General features: G+C 36.1%; 1 protein-coding gene across 1 annotated transcript in view; it reads left to right on the forward strand.

The window, feature by feature from the left end:
• Positions 1-27,124, forward strand: part of DTL (denticleless E3 ubiquitin protein ligase homolog) — a 38,660-nt gene that overhangs the window by 2,717 nt on the left and 8,819 nt on the right. The window contains exons 2-13 of the mRNA XM_029229232.1: positions 2,393-2,518; positions 3,598-3,696; positions 4,698-4,759; positions 4,844-4,964; positions 10,712-10,777; positions 11,993-12,105; positions 13,366-13,439; positions 15,301-15,404; positions 15,717-15,821; positions 18,476-18,588; positions 23,975-24,064; positions 26,464-26,599. Of these exons, the coding sequence (XP_029085065.1) occupies positions 2,393-2,518; positions 3,598-3,696; positions 4,698-4,759; positions 4,844-4,964; positions 10,712-10,777; positions 11,993-12,105; positions 13,366-13,439; positions 15,301-15,404; positions 15,717-15,821; positions 18,476-18,588; positions 23,975-24,064; positions 26,464-26,599 (1,209 nt within the window). The remainder of the gene's footprint in view (positions 1-2,392; positions 2,519-3,597; positions 3,697-4,697; positions 4,760-4,843; positions 4,965-10,711; positions 10,778-11,992; positions 12,106-13,365; positions 13,440-15,300; positions 15,405-15,716; positions 15,822-18,475; positions 18,589-23,974; positions 24,065-26,463; positions 26,600-27,124) is intronic.

Genomic DNA, 27,124 nt, shown 5'->3' on the forward strand with positions numbered 1-27,124 from the left:
TCTTTCCAGTTTATCCTCCACATTGCTGCCAATGATCTTTCTGACATGGAAACTGATTACTCTTCTGTGTGTTTTTAAATTGGTATCTGAAAGTTTTTATCATAAGTTTAAACAGATGCAAAGGATGTCATCTCTGGCCATATTGTGAGTGATGACCTTTTTAAATAAAAATGCTACTGCTACATCAGTCTTTAAAATGTATCTAATAGACTGTAAATACTGTAGTGACTTAATAATCACATCAATCATTTTTGAAAAGTATGAACTAATTCTAACTGCTAGATGTTCTACATAGTTGTTTTTTCCCCTTGAGCTTATTACCACTTTATTTCTCCCACAGAATTTATCCTAATGTGATTTGATTTTAAGCTTGAAAAGTCATTTTACTGATCACGCTATCTTATTTCTCTGTGTAAAAAAATATGTTTAAATTGATGTTTTCTGTGATCATAAAGCTCTAAGTGTTAAAAGTTTCTTCTGGGTTGACTTATCATTACTATTTTTAGTAGTATGTCGTTGATCAAAACAATATGGATTACTAATTTCAATAAATAATTAAGCAAAATAAAAATTTATTGAAAGTCTATGTTTTAAAGAGATGGATTTGGGTGTTTATGATGCCTTTATTAAAGGAGTTATCCAATTGTCTGTTAATGGGGTCCCAGGAGTTTTTGTACCTTGAGTCAACGCAAGGTATAAGATTGGGTCATGGAAATGCCTTTCTTTTGAAAAGTGGAAGAAAGGTAGTGATGAAGAGGGGGAAAAGCTTTGACCTCGACATTGTAGACAGGTCAGTTTTAGAAATACTATATATATGGAAGTTGAGTATCTGGAAATTAGTTCTCCGACAGCTCTCATTCTCCTTGAAAAATCTGCATGTAACCCCAGGGGCTTAAGTTGTGCGTTGAAGAAATAATAGTCTTTTCCAAATGAGTGTTGTGAGGGAAACGCTCATGTTGGAAACAGAATAGAACAATAAGGATCCAAAAGTAGCTTACGGGGCTTGTCCATGAAGTGTGTGTTGTCACAATCACAGAGGTGGAGGGGTAAATAGGGACCAGTTACTAAACCACGTTAGGCCATTTGTTGGTGTTTGGATATAGTTTGTAGGCAATGAGACAGAGTTGAGGGGTCACTGTTTAATTGTAAAGAATTTAGGTCTCCAGAGCTTATCATCTTCAGTTCCACTTAAACTGTTCAAGATTCCTTTTGAATTCATGAGTTGTGATCATTAGTTTTTGGTTTTGTTTTTTTTAATCCCAAACTACAAGTGTATGTTTATATAACTTTAGAACAGAGCCTTTTGTTTTAAAATTCATTCTGTAGATGGATATTTGTGAACTCGACCACATAACTAATTATTGTATTCATATTCTTCTTTTAGTGGTCTTTAATGGCTTGTTTACAATCGTATCTAGCCTTAAGGTAATACCCCCAGGAATAATTACTAAATCTGGACCGAATTTATTTGCCTCGTTTGCATTTCTTCAGGTTATTTCTATGAACACGCAAAACCAGATTTATCTGAGGTTATATCAGGCTAAGATTTCTTCTCCAAATGGTATTTTTTTTATGAAAAGTGAGAATTGAAAGTACCCTAAAGTATGAGAGTGTTTGTTAATTATTTAGACAGTTCTCTAGATTGTAACTTCATTGTTTCCTCCCATGCTTACTAAACATTTGGTTCTCAGTAACTATATATTGAATGAATGTTTCTTTTATATATTTAAAATATGTTGACCCACGTATCAAAATGATAAAACAAATCAAGCTGGTTTACTATTTTAGGACCATAGTACACATCAGCTTTCTGACCCAAGCAGAATAAACTTTCCCTCCACCCTGAATTTCTTCCTCTCTCGTATACTCGTATACTAGGGGCTACAGTAGGCACATTGACATACCTTATTTCCTTTAACTCTCTGGCCATTGGCTTATGTGTGATGTTGCTAGTAACTTGAGTTTGCAGTAATGATTTAGAAACTCTGAAAACATAAAATTTTAATTGACGAGAATGGCAGTTTTAATGGTTGTGGTAGTCTTTGTGGTTGTGCTTTGTGATTGTCTCCAAAGGGTGGGGGAAGGGGTAAGATCTTTTCTAATGTGCAAAGGCCACTTGTTTCTTGCAGCCTTAAATGTATTGGCAAGAGTCTCCATTTAAGATGATAAGCCCAAAGCTGTATCTCACCAGAAGCTGAGAGTGCTCTTTCATTTTTTCCTTAGGACCCCTTAGGAAAATACCTGAAACTGTGTTCTAGAGGGCCATGGATAATAAGTGGATCTATACTTAAGTATATAAAGTTTTTAGAAATGAATTTATAACCTCTGCATTTGTTAAAAGTACTGAAATGTGATATATTGGAACTCTATAAGGAATTTTGTCTTACCTTAGGATGGTCTTCACAATACCCTCTACAGTCCCTTCTTACTGGTTATCAGTGCAACTATAACGATGAGCACACTTCTTATGGAGAAACAGGAGCCCCAGTTCCTCCTTTTGGATGCACCTTCTCTTCTGGTAAGGGAACTACTGTATAAGCTAGGCTTGGTCAGAAATGATCTATTTCACTCTTCAGAGGGGAAATATTTTGGGGTGTCTCCCTTTCAAGAAAAAGTAAATTAGATAGATGATACAGTTTTTCTAATAACTGTTCTCCCCTGATTTATGAAATAGACTTTTCTTAATCTCTATGCATAATTACATATTTCTGCTAAGGGATAAGATTCTTATAGCACCATTTTTTGTTTGCTTGTTTGTTTGTTTGTTTTTATAACTGATATCCGGAAAGGGTTGCAAAGGTTCAGCCATCATGAAAACTTTTGCCCCTTTTGACCTGTTTGAATCTATCTCTTTCTACAATGCATTGGGGAACATATTAACAGAAATAGAGTACTTGTCCCTGCTGTTAAAAGTTTAAGAAAAGAAAAGTAAAAAATTGTGAAAAGGGAATATAAAATTAATAGGTTCAGCCTGCTGGTGGCTTGTATCGTATGCTTTTATTTGCCATGCATATATCATATCCTTTTATTTGCTATTGGCCAGTACCACTTTTGTTTTGTTTAATTACCATGCTTGATTCAGCCCTTCTTTAAATAAGAGATTATCTGAGGACTCTCAACCACTGTGCCACCAGGGAAACCTGAGGATTGGTGTTTTTGAGTCACTTACTTAATTAGGTATTATGGCAAATTTTCAGCCATCTTTTTTTTTTTTTTTTTGGTACGCGGGCCTCTCACTGTTGTGGCCTCTCCCTTTGCGGAGCACAGGCTCCAGACGCGCAGGCTTAGTGGCCATGGCTCACGGGCCTAGCGGCTCCGCGGCATATGGGATCTTCCCGGACCGGGGCACGAACCCGTGTTCCTTGCGTTGGCAGGCGGACTCTCAACCACTGCGCCACCAGGGAATCCCTCAGCCATCTTTAATTCAGAAAAACCTCTCTACCATAGCAGGTGTTATTTGGGTAGAATCATCTTACCTCTTTTCAAATAGATTGTAGCTATTCAGTTAATTTATATTTTGTTGTTTGTATAGATTTAAACTCAGCTTTAAATTTTTTTGTTACTCTTTATATATTTTATTCTTTATTTCTTATTTAGCTCCCAATATGGAACATATACTAGCAGTTGCCAATGAAGAAGGCTTCGTTAGGTTATATAACACAGAATCACAAACCAGTAGAAAGAAGTGCATCAAAGGTAAGTCGGGGTCTAAAATATCTGTTTGAACATTTTTAATTCATAAAGCCTCAAGGAAGTTACTATTTGAATAAATTCTCAGTGATACTCACTTCTGATTAAGCCTGTTTAGGGGCCAGGCTGAAAGTAAATGGTGGACTGCCTTTCTGTCGATAACTGTTAACGGCAGCAAAGCCTTTACTGAAAGTTAAGAAAAATACATTTTAGGATTAAAAACAGTTTTTCTTTTAAAAAATTAAAATTTGTTATATTATACTTAATGTGGGGAAATGTTGCTTTAAAATATTTATATTGAACAAACATCTTACATACATAAGGCAAAGTTCTACTGACTTAGGAAGGTAATAATCTGGAACTAGTAAGTCAAGTGTTGAGATAACTAAAGTAAAACAAAGGCTATAGATGATGTAGAGGAAATACAAAGAAAACGCCACAGGTGTCACAAAGAGCTCTTACGTATCAAAGAAGGTGAGGAAAATTTTTCATGAAGGATGGGACATTTGAGGCAGACTCTGGTATTTAGACCCGTGGAGGTGGAATAGGACACTCCAGGTGGAGGGAAAAGCATTAGTAAAGGCCTAGAGATAGGAAACCATAGGATATAATGAGCATATAGGGAGCGCTCCAGTTTCGTTGGAATAGGATATACAGAGAACAGTAAGAGATACGGCCGAAGCAAGCAGAATTTTGAATGTCAAACCAAAGTATTTTAAACTCCATACAGAGAGCATGATGAAGATTTTTGAGAATGTTTCATAAAGATTCCATTTTAGAGAATATATACCCTCATGGAAAACAATCTGATATCAAACGGTAGTTTTATGGGGTAATGAAGGAAATGTGCTATGTGTGCAAGTCCACAAATTCTCTTTGGCCTATGGATCTTAGTGTGCTGACCACTGATCTTTTCACTACAGCTTTCAAGGCACTTCAACAGCTATTGGTATGGCTACCACAAGACATAGTTTAGACAGTTCACATTCACCATTTTCTTTGTTTAGAATGGATGGCTCACTGGAATGCTGTCTTTGACCTGGCCTGGGTCCCTGGTGAACTTAAGCTTGTAAGTGACTTTCATTTTATTGGGATCTGGGTAAACACTGGTAAAGGGTTGCTTTATTAAACTGTGAAACCTTATTTTTGAAAGGTTACAGCAGCAGGTGATCAAACGGCCAAATTTTGGGATGTAAAAGCTGGTGAGCTGATTGGAACGTGCAAAGGTCATCAGTGCAGCCTCAAGTCAGTTGCCTTTTCTAAGTTTGAGAAAGGTAGGTATATGCTTACCCTCTTTCATCTCCTTAACCTCTTTCATGGTGAAGTAATAATAAACTGTAATTGTTTCCACCCTTTCCCCTGTCAGAGTTGCTCCTTTACCTACGTAGATGTTTGAGATTCTTAATATGACTTGGAAACCTCAATGAAATTAAGTTGGATTTTAGTCCCATTCTAATGGATATTATCTCCAGCTTGTCTCTGAAAGTCAAGTGTCTTCAGATAATTTTTTTCTGTAATCTTGCAGATAAGGTAAAAATTCACAAATAGCCACAATCCCTCTGTTCAACTTTGAGTGGCCTTTGAGGTCAAAGCCTGTACTGGACACTGATTAACTCCGTTTGTAAAATAGTTACTTTAACTCTACTTGTAAAATTTAAATGGAGTATGAGGCTGGGTGGGAAACCTGATAAACTGGACATGATTCTTTACCTAAAAAATTTACCACATAATTACTTTAAATGGCCCAGTTCCCTGGTATGTTTTCAACTGTTATTTACTCACAATCTTTCTATATTTATTTAACTATTATAATGGAGAAGGAGGATTATAAGAAAGAGGGCTATAATACAGAACAGTACTATAGTAGCCGGGGAAAAACTTAGCAGGGGTATCTGAATGAGCTCTTCATTTCTGTTTTTTTTGTTTTCTTTTCTCCTTCCTCCATTTGTTTCTCACTAAATAAGAGTGAGACAACAAACATTCATCTCAAAGAAGTGGCTGATCAATCTGATTTTAATCTCGGAATAATAGAAATAAACAGTATAGTTCCCTTCATCATTAAAAAATATTCTATTTTTAAAAGGAATGTTTTTGTTTATTCCCCTGAGCACCCAGGAGTACTAAACTGAGTTGTTGAGCTGGTTTGGACTTTAAAAAAAGGTCAGTTGATTGCTGTTGAGACTGGAACCTTGAAGAGGAAATACATGACATAGTTTTTATCTCTGCATAACTTTTCATTAACACATCTGTTGTATAAAGTTAGGTATGCTTGTGTTCTAGTTTACTACACTCCTGTGTCAGAGTTCATTGTAAGTTTATAAAAATAATTTAAAGTCATGAAAATGTACTTAAATTTGTTTATTTAAAGGGTAATAGAAAAGGGAAACACCATATCTTTCAGTCCCTTTACTTAATTTTTAAAACTGTGCATTGAATCTATGCCAGTGTGGTCTAGTAGAAAAAGTGGTAACCTTTATCATGGCTCCCAGTAGTTCACAGGTGCCCTAGTGTGAATTAGTCTGGTTGGACACTGCCCCCAAGGCCTCATCGTTTGGTTGCTAAAACACAGATTTTAGGCCCTACCCCCTCAGCCAAGTGTTCTTGTGCAGGACATACTTTTACAGCCATACATAGAAGTCCTGTGTTTTGTTCTGCTTTCTGCCTTTAAATTCTTGGGCAAAGTCATTTTTATCTCCCAGGACCTTCATTTCCAAATTCACAAAAACACTGTAAGCATAAAAATGAAGTGAGGGGCTTCCCTGGTGGCGCAGTGGTTGAGAGTCCGCCTGCCTATGCGGGGGACGCGGGTTCGTGCCCCGGTCCGGGAGGATCCCACATGCCGCGTAGCGGCTGGGCCCGTGAGCCATGGCCGCTGAGCCTGCGTGTCCGGAGCCTGTGCTCTGCAATGGGAGAGGCCACAGCAGTGAGAGGCCCGCGTACAGGGAAAAAAAAAAACATGAAGTGAGATGTGAATGCACACACACCAAAACAAACAAACACAAAACTGAGGAGCATATAAATGCTTAGTGGGTTGGGTTTTTTGGGGGCGGTTTTTTGTAGGTAACATGGTAGGAAAGATCACGATCCAGTTCTTTCATCCCTACATGGGCAGGATACAAATAATCCTAAAGGACATAGTTATACTAGTGGAATTTGCCTTCCCTAAATATCTACCACCTGAAAACATGGAAAATGTTTTCATCTCTAATTATCAGTTGCTCACAGATGTGTGTTTTGTGTGGTAAAATGGGTGTTAGAACTTCTAGTGAGTAATTAAAAATAATTATAAGTGTTTTTCTATTTCCCCTCCTACAAACTTATCTTCAAATTTGCACCTTCTTTCTCATTCTTCATTCTCCAGTTTAAGGCGAATCCTTCTTCCTAGGGCACTGGTTCTCAACCCTGACTCATTAGTCACCTAGGGAGGTGTTCTGTTTGTTTTGTTTTGATTGAAATATAGTTGATTTACAACGTTGTGTTAATTTCTTCTGTATAGCAAAGTGACTCAGTTATACACATTGGGGAGGTTTTTTAAAATATCAATTAAGTGTGAATCTCTAGGAGGTGGGCCAGGCGTCTATTTTGTTAAAATTCCTCAAGGGATTCCAGTGTGCAGCTAAGGTTAAGAAACATTCTTGATCCTCCCCAAAACCTTATGCTATCACTTACATCCCCACAGCTCCTCTGTCTTCAAGCTTTCCTTCTCTTGGCTCTTTCTCCATAGGAAAAACTCAAGCATATCTGTGGCCTGTCCAGAAAGAAACATCTTAACCTTGTATTCTCCTTCAGCTATCATCCTTTCTTTTTTTTTTCTTTTTTTGTGGTACGCGGGCCTCTCACTGTTGTGGCCTCTCCCGTTGCGGGACGCACAGGCTCAGCGGCCATGGCTCATGGGCCTAGTCGCTCCGCGGCATGTGGGATCTTCCCAGACTGGGGCACAAACCCGTGTCCCCTGCATTGGCAGGCGGACTCTCAACCACTGCGCCACCAGGGAAGCCCAGCTATCATCCTTTCTTACTTCCTATCTCTTCTAAGTTTCTTAAGAGTAATCAAAACCTGGTTAAATGTCCTCATCTCAGTTTGGTTCAATCCATTCCATCTCTCTTCCTGAAACCACCCTGCCTTCTACTTGCTCAATATTTGACACTCCTGGCAAGTTATTTTAAAATTCATGAAAATTGTTTTCTTCCTTGGAATCTGTGATACCACTCCCTCTGGTTCTCTGTATTTCTGTTTATTCCTTCATAATTGCTTTTGTGAACTCCACTTCTTTACCTAACTTGAAGTGTTGACATGGCCCAAGATTTGGTATTTGGCCATCTTTTCCTTTCAGTCTGTACCTTCTCCCTGGACAGTTTCATTTATTCCAATTTTGTTTTGTTTTTTGCTCCACTTATATTGAACCAGATTGTATTTCCAGCTTTCACTTTTCCTACAAGCACTTCAAGTTCAGCATACCCAAAACTGAACTCATGATTTCCCCCAGCAGCACCATCTTTCCCCTGTCCTCTGAAATCATTTCTCTTCAGCCTGAAGAAAGTCCCTTAACATTTCTTGCAGTTTGAGTCTGGTTGTAATTAACCCCCTTTGTTTTCCTTTATATGAAAATGCCTTTATTTCATCTTCACTATTAAAGGATATTTTTGTTGGATATAAAATCCAGGTTGACGGGGTTTTTCCTTTCATTACTTGAAGGTGTTGTTCCAGTGTCTTCCATGGTTTCTGTGGAGAACTCTGGTCATTTGAATCCTTTCCCTGTATGTACTATGTTGTTTCTCCCGACTGCCTTTGGGGTTTTCTGTCTTGGTTTGCAGCAGTTTGACTGTGATGTGTCTAGACATGGTTCCCTGCAAAATTATCCTGTTTGAGGCTTGCTGAGCTTTTTGAATTTGTAAATTTACAAATATGTGTCACTGAATCTGAGAATTTTTCTGCCATGATTTCTTGAAATATTTTTTTCTGCCCAATTTTCTCTCCTGAGACTCCAATTACTCATGTATTAGACTTTTTGAAATTGTCCCATGAATCCTTGAAGCTTTCTTCATCTTTTTCAATTTTCTTAAACTTGAGATATAATTAACACCCCATAAAATTCACCCATTTAATGTGTACATTTCACTGGTTTTTAATTTTCTTATAGAGTTTTGCAGCCATCACCACAATCTAAGTTTAGAATGTTTCCATCAACCCAAAAAGAAACCAGAACCTGTTAGCAGTACTTTCCGTCTTACCAGCCCTACACAGCCACTGAACTACTTTCTCTCTATATAATTTGCCTCTTCTGCACCTTCGTATAAGTAGAACCACACAATATGTTGTTGGCTTCTTTCACTTAGCATAATGTTCAATCTTATTTTTCTCTCTTCCTCAGATTGAATGATTTCTGTTGATCTGTCTTCAAGTTCATAGACGTTTTCCTCTGTTCTCTCCATTCTGCTCTTAAGCCTATCCAGTGAATTTTATCATTTCAGAAGTTGTGGGCTTGGGTTCTAAAATTTCCATTTGTTTTCAATAAGTTCTGTTTGTTACTCTGCTGAGATTTCTCATCTTTTCATTGATTATGAGTGTCTCTTTATTTCACTTGACAGTAATATCTCTTTTACAACCAGACCTGATAAATCAACATCTGGGTTGTTTTGAGGCTGGCCTCTGTTGATTTCCTTTCCCTTGAGAAGGACGCATTTTCCTGGCTCTGTATATGGCAAGTAACTTAAGATCATACCCTGGGCATTGGGAATGGTGTGTTGGACTCTGAATTCTGTTATGTTGCTCAGGGAAGAGTTGGTGTTTTTGTTTTAACAGGCAGTTAAATCATTTAGACTCAAATAGCATAATGTCAAACCTGTGGGAAGGCAGTCAGTTCAGAAGATCGGATCTCAATTCAGTTCTTTAAGCCTTAGTTGGAAGCTGCTTTTAGCTTTCCTATGCACATATGGTTTGGGGGTCAGCCAGAGACTTGAGCTAAGTTTAAACACAGAATTAGGGTTTCCCTTTCTCTGCTGTCTCCAGGCTTCCCCACTTCCTCTGGCAGCTCTTCTTGCCCCTGTCCTCTTTTCCTAGTTCCTCTGGCTTGAAAGATGGTCTTTTTGTTGGCACTTTGGCTGCCTGGTTCTGATGCTACAACTGTGGCTGCCCTCAAGGTAAAACCACAAAAAATCAGGAACTTACCCTAGGCCAGTCACTTGCTTCAGGTGTGACTCCCTTACAAAAATTGTATGGTTTTGGTCAATGTCTATATGACCCTCAAGTAGCTGTTTTTTGTATTTTGACCAGAGTACTTATCAAATTAATCCACCTACAATTTGATAAGTGCTCCCTCTTTCATACAGGAAGCAGAATTTTTTGGTTTAATTTTAAAGAATAAAGAATGACAGATAAACTGGAGTTCCCCTGTGTTCCCTCCCCTGATCTCACCGCTCTCCTTCCATCGCCAGAGGCAACGCCTTTCACAAACTTTATGTGGATCTGGTTTGTATCTTTATACTGAGACAATACAGCTTGGAGGTTTGGAATATGGGCTCTGGATACATACTGCCAAAAATAATAACCTTTGCAAGTTACATATCCTCCCTATGCCTTAGTTTTGCTTATCTGTAAAATGGGGATAATAATTCCCACCTAATAGGGTTGATAACAAGGATTGAGGTCATTTATAAAAAAGCACTTAGGATAGTGTCTAAAACTTAATAAGCACTCAGTATATTTTGGTTATTGCTTATTTATCGTTATTCTTACTACAACTTTATAGTATAGTGTTTCATGTGGTTTTAAAGAAAATTTACAGAGAGGGATTATTCTATCAAGCTTTTGCTCAACATAAGCATTTTGAGTTCTTTATAATCCTTTCCCTTCACAGCTTTGTTTTCTTATTTGTGTTGAGCTATATATTTTATCATTTTTAATCTCCAGTGCCAATTACAGTACCTAACATATAATAGATACTCTAGGAAATTTAAATTGAAATATATGTGTCACTGACTGGTTTTGTTAACTTCTTGATAAACTGTTTGTGTGTCTGCAGCTGTCTTCTGTACAGGTGGAAGAGATGGCAACATTATGGTCTGGGACACCAGGTGCAACAAAAAAGGTAATCTAGTTCCATTTTAATTTTGATATATGTGGGATTGTCCCATAATAATTCTGAATGAAAGAATCAACTATTTCACCTGATTACCACCAGGGGGCACATGTTCATAAACCCCAATTCTGCTCTGTTCAGTTCTCAGGATCTTAGTGATTGTTTTAAGTATTACCCTCCATATTTACCTCATATTGTCTTCTGAACTATAATGCCATTTACCTAAATTATTGATGGAATTGAAATTATTAGTACATGATCTTTTATTTTAATTTTAAAAATTTGGGAACTTTTAAGAATTGGATTAAATTAAATATAATTATACTCACATTGCCCCATGATGCCATTAAGCAGAAAGCAATGATCATCTCCCTGCTTCACTTTTTTTAAAAAACATTATTTTTAATACACTATTTTTTAGAGCAATTTTAGATACACAGCAAAATTGAACAGAATGTACAAAGAGTTCTCTCTGTACTGATATACCTCCTGTCCCTACACAGCCTCTCCCACTGTCGACATGTCCAACGTCCAGGCAGAGTTGGACATTTGTTACGATTGGTGAACCTACTCTGACACATCATTATCACCCAGTGTCCGTCTGTACTTTACATTATGGTTCACTCTTGGTATTATGCATTCTCTTGGTTGTGACAAACGTATAGTGACATATACCTACCATTATAGTATCATACAGAATAGTTTCTCTGCCCTAAAAGTCCTCTGTCCTCTTCATCCTGCACGCCCCCCTAACCTCTAGCAATCACTGATCTTTTACTATCTCCATGGTTTTGCCTTTCCCAGAATGTCATATAATTGGAATCATACAGTATGTAGCCTTTTCAGATTGCCTTCTCTCACTTAGTAATACGTATTTAAGGTCTGTTTATGGCTTGGTATCTCATTTTTTTTTAGCACAGAATAATATATCATTGTCTACATATGCCACAGTTTTATTCATACATTCCCCTACTGAAGGATATCTTTGTTGCTTCCAAGTTTTGGCAGTTATGAATAAAGCTGCTATAAATATCCATGTGCTTATTTCCTTTTTATACATCATAATCTCACCACAAGAGATGTAGTACAGTAGCCCTGCTGGCTTCTAATTTCACTAATTTAATAAAGAATATAATTAATTTTGACATCTTATATATAAATGTTACATTCAGCATGGGAATAAAGTTCTGAAACCTAAACCATTTACCTTGGAATATTTTTCAGATGGATTTTATAGGCAAGTGAATCAAATCAGTGGAGCTCACAATACCTTAGACAAGCAAACCCCTTCAAAACCTAAGAAGAAACAGAATTCAAAAGGGCTTGCTCCTTCTGTGGTAAGGTTTTATAGCTGTATACATGTGTGCAGATCTTGACAGTAGCATAGAGTCTTACTTTAGGGAAGTCGTTGGGCATAAAATAGGAGCTAGAGATTCAGTCAATGAATGAGAATCTTCATTTCCTCTTGATGTCACTGGCTTATTGCTTAATACCAGTTCAGTACCTATGGTACTGGTACTCAAACTCTAGTGTGCAACAGAGTCACTTGGGGAATATGTTAAAAATTCAGTTTCCTGAGACTCATCCCTAGAGATCTCCATGCATACACATCATCTACAGTATGATGTGATTCATTAGGAAAGGGAGATGGGTAGTTTGAAGAAGCGTATTAAGTACCATGATACAGTATTCTGTAGGGGAAAGGAATCCCTGTTGTTGTTTTCATAATACAAACTGCAGAAAAGATACGGGTTTTTTATTATTTTTGTTTTTTAATATTTGGCAAAAGATTATAAAGTATTTTGAGAAATATTGGGGTAAAATATAGTACCTCTTTAGCATATTATAGTCAAAGCTCAAACAATGCCCATAATACAGCTTTTTTCTTTAAGAAAAATCACCAGTGTTCTTACTTGAATTTGTTTATTTTTCTAGTATTCTTGGTGTGTAGAGTCTTAGTTAATATTTTGGGGACGTGTGGTTGCTAGAACATTAGGACTTAAAATTACACGGGCATGAATGGAAACTGACAGGGTTAGCATGTGATTTTTGGAGGCCAGATGAAGTTAAAATGAGTAACATTTCAGACTTTTCATCAGATTCTTAGCCAAGAAAACTTAACAGCAATTAGGAAGTAAAACTCTACTAGCTCCTTTAGAGTTTTCATAGCATGTAACCATCTTTCGTTCACAATTCTTTAGACACTCGTATATGACAATCTGGATAGACAGCAACATTTTATAGATGAAACAGGTACAGGTTAAATGAGGTTCCTAAGGATAGACAGTAGGGATGATTTCAAATAGAGCTAGTAGACTTAGACAAGTACTAAAATCTTGTGTTAATCACCAGTTTTTTCTTGAATATGAGTCAAAGTGTTCATACTATATAATATAACATGATGTTTAGGTCACTTCCTTGCTAAAATTCCTTCTTGGTCTGCATATATATCTGACTAGGATTATTGGAAGGGCAAGATCTAGTCATACTCAGTTTAGGGGAAAAAGCCATCATTTTAGCACCTTGGTCTCTTGATAGTGAAGATTGTTATACCCAAAATAGGATTTCCTTCTTTCTTTTTCTCCCTTGTGCTGTAGGATTTCCAGCAGAGTGTTACTGTGGTCCTCTTTCAAGATGAGAATACATTAGTCTCAGCAGGAGCCGTGGATGGGTAAGACGAGTCTTTATTTCTTGGTTCTTTTGGTGAGCTGTCTTTCATGAACTGGGATGGGGAAGTCACCTAGACCCATTATAATTCAATGTGTGTGCTTTTAACTTTCAACATAGTGAGTACCCAGCTGAGAAGAGGAATTACAGATCACACTGGAAAATATCTAGTTAGGACTCTTGCTCAAATAATTAAATGAGATAATGTATCACACTTAGCACATTTCTAGCACATAGGAGTGTTGGCTGCTGCTGCTATTATAGAGAAGCTGGCTGGGTAACTTGCTTGCCTGTGCAGTGTAATTTAATCAAGGATTCTTATTTTGAGGAGCAAAATTTCTGTTACAGGCATATATCAGAGATATTGCAGGTTTGGTTCCAGACCACTGCAATAAAGCTAATATCGCAAAAAAGCGAGTCACACGATTTTTTTTGGTTTCCCAGTATATATAAAAGTTATATTTATATTATGCTGTATTTATATTAGTATATTATAGTTTATTATATTACTATATAGTTATATTTACATTATAGTCTACTAAGTGTGTGATAGCATTATGTCTAAAATAATCAATATACAGACCTTAATATAAAAATATTTGATTGCTAAAAAATGCCAAAATAATTACAATAGTAGCATCAAAGATCACCAATCACAGATCACTATAACAAATATAATAATGATGAAAAAGTTTGAAGCATTGGGAGAATTAGCAAAATGTGGCACAGAAACATGAAGTGAGAAGATGCTTTTGGAAAAATGGCACCTATAGACTTGCCACAAACCTTCAATTCATAAAAGAACGCAATATCTGTAAAGCACAATAAAGCAAAGCACAGTAAAATGAGGTATGCCTGCATTTTGGATTTTGTCTTTTCTGGTTTAGTAATATCCTAAAAGGAGGAATATGATTCTGGACATGTAACTGGCATTTCTGGGAGCAATCTAACTAGATTGATAGCCCTAAAGACTTTCATATACTTTCCTTCTATGATTGCTTTGAATTTTTGGCTTCCAAATAAGTTTGTGATACTTCTTGATTGTTTGCTTTGTTGGAATTTAAGTTCATTGAGTATAGGGGCTCTTTCTTTTTAAAATTCTCTTCTTTGCCCCGTTTTTGCCCATATCTCCCAAGACATCCCTCCCTTCAAAAGTTTTAATTTTAAAATATGATGGCTTAATAAACTAGAATTTCTGTTGTGTCCTCTGGACACTTAAACTCTTCTGTGGACTGAATTCTCAGGCACAAATGTAGAATTATCTAAAGGTCATTAGTTATATTTGTAAATGGCTGTGAAAGCTTTGCTTCCAAGGATACTTCCCTTTTATAACCAAGCTTGTGTTTTCAAGTTGCCTACAAAGTAGATGTAGAAAATTAAGAAAATTATTCCAATAGATGAAATGAAGAAATACTTTATTTCACAGGAAAATTTGTTTAGACTAGATTACTTAAGGAGTTAATATATGGAGATATAACCATAGGGACAGAGCTTAACACTTAATGATGTCAAAGGTTACATGCAGAATGTTAAAGGCTTAGGAAGTGCTTTTTTCTGAAAACAATGAAACAATGACTATCAGCAGTCAACCTTCATCTTCCTTTTCCGCTCCCTTGAAGTAAACTCAGGGCAACCCATCAGTGGGTCAGATCACATCTGTTTCCGTTCTGCCAGAATTGTTAGCCTGACATTGGAGACAAGAGTACAAGATAGTTCAATCTGTTTCCCAATGACATATCCTCACTGTACCTGGTTGATGTGCCAGAGGAATTAGATTAAAAGTCATTTCACATTCATATGTACTTGAAACTGATTGGTCTTGGAGAAGGACTATAAAATAACTATTTCTTTACCTTGGTTTTTAGGGTAATCAAAATATGGGATTTACGTAAGAATTATACTGCTTATCGGCAAGAACCCATAGCATCCAAGTCTTTCCTGTACCCAGGTAGCAGCACTCGAAAACTAGGTAAGCCTTTGCGTATTCATTAGGACTTTTTTGTAGGGCTTTTTTGGATATGTAAGTTTTTGTTAAAATTTTTAAAGTAAATATCAAGCTAGTTTTCAGCAACTATTATTCTCTGTTGACTTGAGAAACTAATATATGGAAGTATCTTTTTGAAGTTCAAAAGATAGAAACTCCTAAGAATAATTTTGGTTTGTATATACTTTAGGGAAGAAGAATTCTGATGATTCTTGTGAAGTGATCTAAAAAGATCATTTTCACCTCAGTTCTACTCTCCTTCATCAGCACATGCTAACTAAAGTTTCCTTTTTCTAGGATACTCAAGTCTGATTTTGGATTCTACTGGCTCTACTTTATTTGCTAACTGCACAGATGACAACATCTACATGTTCAATATGACTGGATTAAAGACTTCTCCAGGTAGGAGCTTAGTCATTCAGATTCTCTTTCCTGGAAACTAATAGGATTTTTTTTGTTAATGAGAATTTAATGTTGATTTTTTTTTTTTTTTTCTGTACCAAATTTATGAAGACATATAAGGACTTTGGGGTCTTTGATTAGTTCCAGTGATGTTTTTATAGATGTATTTACCTTGTGATGATTTCACAAGTGAACAGAATCCTGCTCTGTGTGGTAACTTAATAGTGAGTCTCTCCCGAAATTATACCCCTTTGGGTATACTTAAAATTATCTCAATTTTTGTGGGATAGAGAAGGCTGTTCTGCCCGGGTTTTGTCCTGTTTGGGAGCTGTTCATTAAAATTAGGGGACCTCTGGATGTTTTCCCTAACCTCACCTTTTTATTTTTCTTCAAGAAAATTATAAGTGGAATCTGACTTTAAAGCTGATAAATAACATTTTAAAAAATCAGAGTTTTTCAAGCATACTCTAAGAGGGTTATTTGAATTTCATCATTTTAAGAACATTATCAATTATTTAAGCAAGCTGCATATTTTGTAACCTACTTCTCAGGTATAGCTCTGTCAGAAACTGACTTTGAATTCTATAACCAATCCCTAGAGCTACCCAGTTCCCAGTAAAGTAAGATGTGTTGATAAAAAAGAAATCTTAAAATTGTACAGAATTTAGCTGGGCTCTTAGAGAAGTTTCTAAAGACTGACCCCTAGCCATTGTTAGGACTTTGGTATCTGTGGCAGTTACCCAATTGGTATTTTCAGTGCCCTGGGTTAGGTCTGACGTTGTCTAAACAAGAATAAGAGTATTTGGAAAAGGGAAGAGGTTTTATAACTTTGCTTGCTGTCTTCGTGAATAGAATTAGAACTTGGACAACTTCTAATTTATTTAGCCGTATAAAACAGACTCTTTCAAATTTTTCCCTAAAAGATAAAAGCCTAATTATATTATCAGATGTCCAAGAGCTCTTTCTGTATCATTTTGTTATAGTGTGGCACCAAAAGGGGCTTTGAATTTAGTTGTCCTTCTGCCATTAAAACAAATATGCCCAAGGCCACTTTACTAATAATTTAGTAACCTTTTTCCTGTGCTCCTGAAATAATTTGATTGGCTCTCATATATAGATAGGTAGGTAGGTAGATACATAGGTATGTTCCTTAGAAATTGAAAGTCAGACGTGTGTGTGTGTGTGTGTGTGTGTGAGTGTGAGTGTGACACATCTGGTAATTGCTCGTCTTTTTCAAAACTTTAGAAAGGGTCCTGGACTCAATACTTGATCTCCTATACTTTTAATTCACAGAATTTTATTACACTAAGTGATGTTCATAAAGATGACTCTGAAGCACTTTAATGAAGCATTTTAAAAGCCCGAGCTGTCAAAGATTAAATTAAACTAATTAAAGCCAATATAGGTTTTAGAAGGATTTTTCACATGGTTTGAAACATTTACTGTGTACTTTATGTTGGCTTTCTTAGACCAGCAGAGGGCAATGAATACTGACGAGTTTAGTGGGAAATTTGGTCTATAGTTTTCCATTCGTAGCTAAGAGTTGAGAAAGATGAACAATTGTAGTTTTGGAGTTGTAGTCAGAATAAAGGAGCCTGGTTATTTTGTGGGGATTTATCTATCATAGTAGCTCTATAATATGTGTATCTGAATTGATTCATATCCTGCTTAACTTTCACAGTAATAGTATTTGATGTGGGGGTTATTTGATGTGCAGGCTTTTTCTTAAAGGCCTATAAATACAAAGTTTTTTTCCAGTGTTATTCTAGCAAAAGGAAGGGATTTTTGTGAGTACTTACAGAAAGCTGTTAAGTCCCTTAATAATTCTTTTTTCCCCTCCATTAGAAGATTGGAGTGAAATATTTTTTCCTGCCTAAATGTATCCTTAAATTTTCTAATGACTGAGATTTTTTTCTTTTATTTCCTAGTAGTATTCTGATGCCAGAGGCCTCAGGTTTTGGTCTCCTTAGGATAAAAGAACTTGTCAAGCACATTATGCTAGATTGGATAGTGAGACGTCTAAACCTAACCTAGTTGGAGTATCTTACAAATGAATATATAGCTTACCCCACTTCAGCCTATTTAAAGTGCTAGATTTAAGGTTACCACATCTCAGATAAGCTATCCATAAATCTTAACTCTCCTTTCATTGATTTTTACCTGTTCATACAACAAATGTTTGAAGATCTCCTCTGTTCAAAGCATTATAAGGTCTAGTGAGGAAAGAAAATGATATTTATGAAATTTATCCTTAAGATAAGTCTAAGAGGAGGAAAGACGAATGTTTAATGCAACGGAAGAAACCTAGCCTAGGGTGGGGAGAGAGGGTCTAATAAAGGCGTTTTACTAAAGGATTGGACCCCAGCTCCATTCTTGTCCTTTAAGAATATTTTGCATCACTTTCTTTTCTACAGCCAGCTCCATACCAAGTATTTGGGCTTAGATTGTGAGATTGGGTGTAATATAAAGCCTCTTTCTAGGATTTCCATTCTTTCCCTGCCAATGTCCAGTTCTTTTTTATTTGGTGACTAGCTTGACCATCTGCTTCAGTAATCAGTACACTAATAAAACTTGTTAGAACATGTATACTCCTCATTTATTTGAAAACTGGAAATAACAAGAGCCAAGTAATTTGATTTTTTTCCCTCTGGCAGTGGCTATCTTCAATGGACATCAGAACTCTACCTTTTATGTTAAGTCCAGTATTAGTCCAGATGACCAGTTTTTAGTCAGTGGCTCAAGTGATGAAGCTGCCTACATCTGGAAGGTAAGTTACCAGACTTTCCCCGCAAAGGTGAGGCTGAAGTATTCTTGCAAATATTTCTTCTGTCCAAGATGAGGTAAGGTTAATGTAAACACATACTTTAACTTTTCTGTATCAGATGTTTAGTAAAAATTGCTTCTTGCCTCTTAATATAGCCAAAACTTCACTCTGATTCTGACAGAAGATATCACACTTTCATGGTCAGCTTCTTAGAAATTGACAATCCATATCCTCCAACAGTTTTACAGATTATCAGGAAGTTGAGAATTCAGAAGACTGGAAAGAATCTTAAATACTTTGTCCTGCTTCCTGGAAAAACATGCTGTTCTGCCCTTCTGCCCTGTGTTTTCAAACTCTCATTCAAAACACAGTGTTTGGATCCTAGAATCCTACCCCCGAATCACACTTGCAAAAAACACTCACTCAAAAATATTCATATAATAATTGTGTTCTTTAGTCTCCTCTAAGTGGCCAATCTTCAGGCTATTGAAATAGATGTGGTTGCTTTGTTAGTTTTGTATATCTTTAATAGCATTATTTATTCATTTATTTATTTATTTTACAGATTTCCCACTTCTGTTACAGAAATTTATAATTTCTTTTTTTACATTTTAAATAAACAGTGGTTCTAAAGTGACTACTCTAGGCTAAGAAACTTAATGCTGTCAATTTGAAGTCAAGTGGAGAAAATTGAAATATAAGTAGCACTTGCTGACCACTGGAAAATGCCTCTTGTGGAATAATTAATTATAGAAATGTCTGAGTTCAGAGAAGGAATGAGAGCATTAAGGCATTGTTTTCCTAGGGCTAGAAATTATTATCTTCCAGATTGCCCTATAATATCATAAACTTCCTTGATATTGGTGAATTGAATGATCAGAGTTCACACATTTTGGATTTTAGAGTCATAATGTCTAAAACTTCATAGACCTATAGGTTCAATATTATCAAATTCCTTCTCAGGAGGAAATTGTATCATTCTTAGTACTGCCAATCTCTAGAAAGCCATATCTTTAATGCAGGACGGGGTAGATCCTGTCAGGTATGAAGCATAATTCTTCAGCTTAATTTCATCTGGTCCTGAGGGAGGTACTAAAAAATGCTTTTTCTATATACCTCTAGGTTTGCAACTCTAGTTGCAAAAATGCAACACTACCTTATCAAAAGCTTTAGTAACAATAACCTAGATGGCCACAAGGTGGAGATATTGTTCTATCCAAGATGCCTTTGTGTTGACCTTACCTCTTTTTCTTCAAGCACATTTGTTGTACTTTTAAAATGAAAAATTTGCTTATAAAATATACAGTTGAGAACCCCCTCTTATGGTAAGAGTTTTTGCATAGCTTCCTGTCTATAAAATTCTTCTGACTTGAGCTTTAGACTTTATGTGACTAGCACTAATGTTTCTGTCTCATAATCTGGTCTTATGCTGTGTATTTATTGTCTTTTTGTTTTCCCTTTCCCCTTCCCTCACTGTTTTACCTACATTGCCCTTCTCTACTTTGGTTCCCAACTTAGAGGATTTTATTCCTACCAAGGTCTGTATCTTTTTAAGTTTTTTCTTAAAAACAAAATTTCAGACATACCAAAAAGTATAATAAAGGATTATGCAAAAACAAAAAAACTTTAGGCACTGATCATTTTTTTAAATCATTTAAAATCAGCTTCTTAATTATATATATATATATATAATTATATATTATGTATGTGTATATGTATAGTCTTATTGCCAATTTTTTTTTTTTCCTTCTTGGTTTCAGTAAATCAGGGTTGAGGGATGCTTCCTCTCTTTAAAGACATGAAGTAAAGATACTTGGTAGTTCATTAGTAACCCATTTTCAGACAATCAGTAGGTATCACACACATGGGTGACCCTTTCTGAATTCTAGGCTGGGTCACATGTCGGTGCTGAATGATGTGGTTCAAACATGATGTTCTCCTGCCTGTCCACACATAACTCAGTGTGCAGGTTCTGATATTTGAGATCCTGGCAAACTTACTGCTCCTAAAATTGAATGTGCCTAGTGAGGTGGCTCAGTTTCTCTTTTCCATGATAAGGAAAAGTGGGAGGGGTGTAGTTTAAAAAAAATTGCACACAAGCTGAGTATTCAGGCTGTTAGGTCAGAATTCTCTCAGGTGTTAGGATTCTCCTATGCCAAAAAAGCCCATGGGCCCAAGAAAACAGGGTGAAAGAAGGGAGTTTTAGATCTCAAGACAGAAGAGAATGGCCTTTTAATCCTCACCACTGGCCAGCAAAGAGGAGGTATAACATAATTAGACTTTCTGACACTGAGGCCTAAGACTTAAGAATTAAAAGATTTAATATTATGTTATTTTTCTTTTTTAATTTCCTACCCCTTGTCCTCCTCTCACCCCTACCCACCTCCCCTTCCCTGGTTCATTTCTGATAGAGCCACTGAATAGTATTGAAGTGGTTATAAATAAACTGATTTGGCACCATCATTCTACCACTGATTGGCAAAACATTGAGCCTGACACTTTAGGAAGTGTAAATGATCTCATGGCAAAAATGAAGATTAGGTTTGGTTTCTAACTGGGCAGAGTAAGGAGGTTTTTTGAGGAAAAGTGCTGATCTTTTTTGCATGTTCAAGTATACAAAATGTTTTATGAAGTCTGTAGGTTAGAGCCAGTTACTTCATAGTTCTGGGAGCTTTAACTTCAGAATTTCTCATGCCTTGAGTTAGTCTTTATTCTATAACAACTAAAATTTGTAAGAGAGGACAATTTTCTGTGTTTTGACCATTCTCAGAATGCATAGATGTTTAAATGTCTCTTGGATTTAATAGTCACCTCTTCTTGTTTGAAAGTAGAGGGAGGTTTTTAAAAAATGAAATTATCATTGTGATAATATTTTTATAATAATGAAGTGACAATAAATAAAAACTTATTTGAATAAAAATGAAGGATTTAAAAGTCACCTGAGTTTCATTAGAAGAAATTAATCTTCTTTGAAGTAGTCACCAAGTATAGTTTACCATACTAGGATAGTCCTCAACTGTGAAAGCACTTGTTACTAACGTTCATAAAAACTTGTTGGACATCAGTTCTCATTCCAGCCCACAACATGCCCTTCCCTCCACTTTTTTTTGTTGAGATAGAATTTGTATAATGTAAAATTCACCATTGTAGTCACCTTAAAGTGTACAATTCAGTGATTTTTTTTTTTTCACATAAGCACAGTATTGTGCAACCATCCCCACTGTCTCATTCCCAAATATTTTCATCACCCCATACCCTTTAAGAGTCACTTTCAGCTTCTGGCAACTACTAACCTATGTTCTGTCTCTAGGGATTTGACTATTCTGAACATTTCCTATAAATGATCTTTTATGCCTGGCTTTGCTTTCACTTAATGTTTTCAAGGTTTATCCATGTTGTTGCATGTATCAGTACTTCATTCCTCTTTAAGACTGAATATTCCATTGTATGTATAGACCTTGCTTTACTTATTTATTCATCAGTTGATGGAGATTTAAATTATTCCACTTTTTGGCTTTATGAACAAAGCTACTATGAACATTCATGTACAGATTTTTGTTTGAACATGTCTTCAGTTCTCCTGGGAGTGTATACCTAAGAGTAGAATTGCTGGGTCATGTGGTAATTAATTCTGTGTTTAACTGTTTGAGGAACCTTCCCCTCACTTTTAACGCTGTGTAAAGTACCTGGCTCATGGTAATCATTTCAATAAATGCTGACTTTTGTTACTATTATTATTCCTGCCTTATTATCAAATTGTAAAAAGTTTTTCTAACAGGTCTACCCTTTGTGTTTTTTTTCTTTTAAATCCTATAGATAAATGCAGAAATGTACATGCATTCTATTGGTGGATATTTGTTTTTTCTTGACATTAATTTTAATCTTTGGTATAGACAGTCAGGTTTTCCTAGGTATTTTAATGCCTAGGAAAATGAGGAAGGGGCTGGATCATGAAATAAAGAGCTAGAAGCAACAGGCAAGTAAACCAATGGAGTAAAATAATGTGTTGTTACCAGGGAGGGTCAGGAGGACATGAGGATTTCCTCTTCCTTTTAACTTGCTGCTTGCAGTACTCCTTGGGCCTTGGGTAGAGAAACTTTATGGGCTGGGGCCATAAAGAATTTCTGTGACTTGAGATAGAGACTGTCTTGAAAGTCTTTTCTAAAACGTGCTACCTTGTGAAAGAATGAGCTCTTGTTCTCTGTGGCATTGTAGGAGTAGGCAGCAAGTGAGGTCCTTTTAGATCTCAAGAAAAAGCCCATCAAGGCAAATTAGATTCTGCTCTTTGTCTTCTTCGGCTTTTTGAATCATTACATATGTGCCATTTAACCCAAGAGAGGAGTAGTAATAATTGAGTTGGGTAACCTTATGAATCAGTGTGTCCAATCTCTTTAACTACAGTCTGAGGAGTCCATTAAGCTTACTTAGTAATTCTCACAAATATTCTTCCCAGAATGCCTCCACTTTCTTCATACAAATGAGCAATGATTCAGAGCCTCAGGAAAATGAAAAGAGAATAATTTCTCTTTTTCAAACATGTGCTAGTAATAGCTGTGTGAGTTTGTACTCCATGTTGTGCTGATTAATGCCCATGGCCTCTGATAGGGATTGACAGCTCTTGAATGAGTCAGCTGTCAAATGCACATCACTAATGGCATCGAATGAGCGTGAAAATATTCTTAGTCACATGTGTAGTACTGCACAATGTGACCCTTCTTTATACATTAAAATGTATTGAGATGTGGCAATACTTAACTTGAAAATTCAAGATTTCTTTAAGCAAATGAACTTAAATAAAATTTTAGAGGAATTTTTTTTCCAAAATGGATAAAAAGTGCCATGTGGAATATAGCTTATACCCCTTCAAAATGAAGGAGTATAACTTTGGGCTTTCTTAAAAGTCAGTGAGTCTTCTTTTGGAAGAAAGACTGTCCTCTTGTCCCAAGAGATCTGCTAGCATGTCTCAGGTACCTTCAGGACTTAGTAAGTGCAGCGTTCCTGGAAGTAGCTGACTAGAGAAGATCTAAAGTTGTCTAGGCTCCACTTGAAGTGTACTACCTAGTTGCTGAACCTTACCCTTTCAGTCTTGAATTTTAGTCAAAATACGTATAGCTAAGTTTTCCTGATTTGAAATAAGACCTGTCCTGGTATCTAAGCTCATATTGTTTACTTATTTTGGCTATTTTCATTCTGTTTTCTCAGATTAATGACAGAAATACTTTCATTGCCCATTGGGACTTTTTCTGAGGTATAAGTAGGCATGTCTAGGGGCTTTTGGTAACAACCCTAAAGCTCTCTAAGGTACAGATATGGAGAGATTCGAAGCCTCTGTCTGGGAGACCTACCACTGCTCTGCTGACTTGTTTTTTTCTTTCTGATGTTGTGATAGGTCTCCATACCCTGGCATCCTCCTACTGTGCTCCTGGGTCATTCTCAAGAGGTCACATCTGTGTGCTGGTGTCCATCAGACTTCACAAAGGTTTGTAGGTGAATCTGTGGTTGGTTTAAAAAGTAGATCACAGGTTTGTAGGTTTTTCCAAGGTTAGCTTGAGAGTTAATACAGACTTTTATGTTTATATAGACATTTAAAAGATCTAGAGGCCATCCAGAATCTGTATCATCATTAATCACACATATTCTGTTTTTTATACCAATAGGTAAACTGTATTATGCACTAAAGAATAAGTGGATTTCTTAGTTCCCTAGAGTCATTCGTTTCCTAAACATAGGATTTAAGTTTTTAACATTAATAAAATTTCATTTTTAAATCGAAGGTAAAAAGAAAATCTAAGGTGAAAACTAGTGTTTCTAACTTTCTACATATTATCAATGTGGTGTATTAAAGGTAACACCTTGACTGTTCTTCACAGTCCAGTTTGGGTTCTCACATGCCTGAAAAGTGCTTACTGTGAAGTCTTAACGTGTTAGGCTGTCTGTGACTAAACTAGAGAAGTAGCTCCAAAGTATTTTAGACACTTTGAAAAGAAGAAAATATACTCACTTAAAAATTATTTTAATAGTGATACTAAAAACAAGTAAAAAACCTGAAAGGTAGAAATCCCAGAAACATAAACAAACTCCACATACATGTAGGGATTTCATATAATAGTGGCCCGAGTTCCACTCACTTCTCCAGGGCCTACCTTTGGTCTTTGGGTTATTTTGGGTTTGCAGGAGATGTCCCTTCTGTGGAGAGCTCCTTTTTATCTATTATGTTTTGAAGGTTTGTTGCCTATTATTCCCATCTGTTTTTTTATCTTCCGGAATCTTCTCATGGTCTGATCTACTCATGGCATCCCTGCTAGCTTTCCAGTACCGCTGTGGATTTCCTTTTATTTCTATATCCCTATATAACCATTTCTGTGATGAGCTTCATGATAGACTTTTTTTGAAATCATTGCTTTAATCACCAAAAATTACACCCTAATGGCATTTTCCCTCAAAGATTCCCTGTGATTTCCAGTGAAACGTCTGCTTTTAATGTGGAATTTTATATCTTCATAGAACTTACTGAGATGATTTTTTTTTATTATTCAGTTAATTATCATCTTTTTCCATCCATCATATATTGCCCTTATCTCTTTGCACAGAAAAGACTCAAAGGAAGTAGCAGGGCTGTTTACTCATACCAATTTAACGACCACCTTTTTAAAAGGTTCTTTAAAATAATTTTGTCCCGAGCCTAGAATTAGGAAGATAAAATACTGCTTTAAAAAAAAAAAAAAAAAGATTTACACTTTGAAATTGGAAAAACTTGGATTTAAATTCTAGCTCTGCCACTTAATTGTGGTGACCTTGGGCAAATAACTTTATTCCCATTTTGTAGATGAGGTTATTTGAGTATAAGGCTTTTTATATTGTGAGAATTAAATAAGATGAACATAAATTTTCAGACACTCAGATTTAGTAGTTGCTCTGTAAATAATAACTTGTTTATAGACTATAGAATAACTGGGGATTCCAGGCATTTCTTTTGAGCAGTTAAATATGTGTGTCTTCTTTTGGCCTCCCAGTGAGGAAAGGAAAAAGCTGCCAGGTTCTTGGGGACCAAGACTTAAGAGAACGTGTGTTCTTTTTTTTCCTCTCTCTTTAGTTACTGAAATAGAGAAATTATATAAACAAATGCTGGGGAATAGCTCTGGTACCAGTGGCCATTTGCCACAAGCTCTTCAAGCTGGACTTTCTCTGCCATAAAAGGCTTGGGACCAAGATCAGGAATGGTTAGATATTTTTAAAGGGGCAAAAGTTATTTTTAACTTTTTTCAGTCTAGTGAACGTGTCGTTTTCCCAGATTGCTCCTTTACCTATCTGAAAAATAATCTTAGGGAAAGGTTTCATTCTACTTGCCACAGCATACTAGAGTCATGGACTAAATCAGATCTTGGGAATAATCCCATTACTTTAACAATAAGCCAGAACTTGAGGAAGTCAGAGGAAAGTCATACAAATTAAATGTCAGTGACATACACTGACTGATCTTTTAAGAGAAAGAGTAAAAATGACATCTTAATTTAATTACATGTTTTGTAGTTACACAGAAGGTGATAAAGATAATGACTTGCCCAACTTCTTGAGAATAAAATGAAATGAACCTGGTTTTATAGTAGAGCTTTAGGTAGCTAAGAAACCACTGGTCACAAAAGTCATACCAGCAGAATGTATATAAAGAAGAAACTAAAGGATTCACTACTTTGGAAATCTGGAATGATTCCTGAAAGCAAGGAATGAAAGTATCTGACCTTTCAGATAACATTTTCTATATCCTGTTACATCAGGCAGAATAATTCTCTAATCATCAGCCCTTAAGACATACCTGTTTTTTACTTTGTTGTGAATCTTTGATTGAAACTTATTAACTCCCTTCCTGGTTCTCTGTAGATTGCTACCTGCTCTGATGACAATACACTGAAAGTCTGGCGCTTGAATAGAGACTTAGAAGAGAAATCAGGAGGAGATAAACTCTCCATAGTGGGCTGGGCCTCTCAGAAGAAGAGAGAGGCGAGAGCCGACCTAGGTAAGGATCCCATGCATTTTTCTAAGTTTTTTAATGGTTTGATTGATTTAGTTCTGTAGTACAGATGGTGAGCTAGATTTGATCTTATTTTGGTATGTTTTCAGAGGAAAGCACCGTCTCATTGACATTCTTTTTAATATATGTTTTCTGAACACTACTGTGTTTATCATCTACACAAGGCACTGGAATACACCAGTAGATTTATTTTTTAAGTATTTGTTGAACATCTACTATGTTCTAGGCACTGTTCTAAGTTCCTGGGGATTCTGCAATAAACAAAAGATTCAAAATCCCAAAGATGTAAATGAAGCTTACATATTAGTGTGAGAGTCAGCAAACAAGTTAAAGAAGTAAAATTTGTCAGATAACAATATGTGTAGGGAAAAAGGAAAGAAGGAATGAGAGAGTAGCAAAGCATGCTGTTAAAATTTTAAATTAGGTACCCAGGGAGACCTCAATGAAAAGATGGTATCTGAGTAAAAAAATTGAAGTAATGAAGTAGTAAGCCATATGGATATTTTAGAG

Source organism: Monodon monoceros, unplaced genomic scaffold, assembly GCF_005190385.1.
Source record: "Monodon monoceros isolate NGI ecotype Baffin Bay Population unplaced genomic scaffold, NGI_Narwhal_1 Super_Scaffold_18, whole genome shotgun sequence".
Lineage (NCBI taxonomy): Eukaryota > Metazoa > Chordata > Mammalia > Artiodactyla > Monodontidae > Monodon > Monodon monoceros.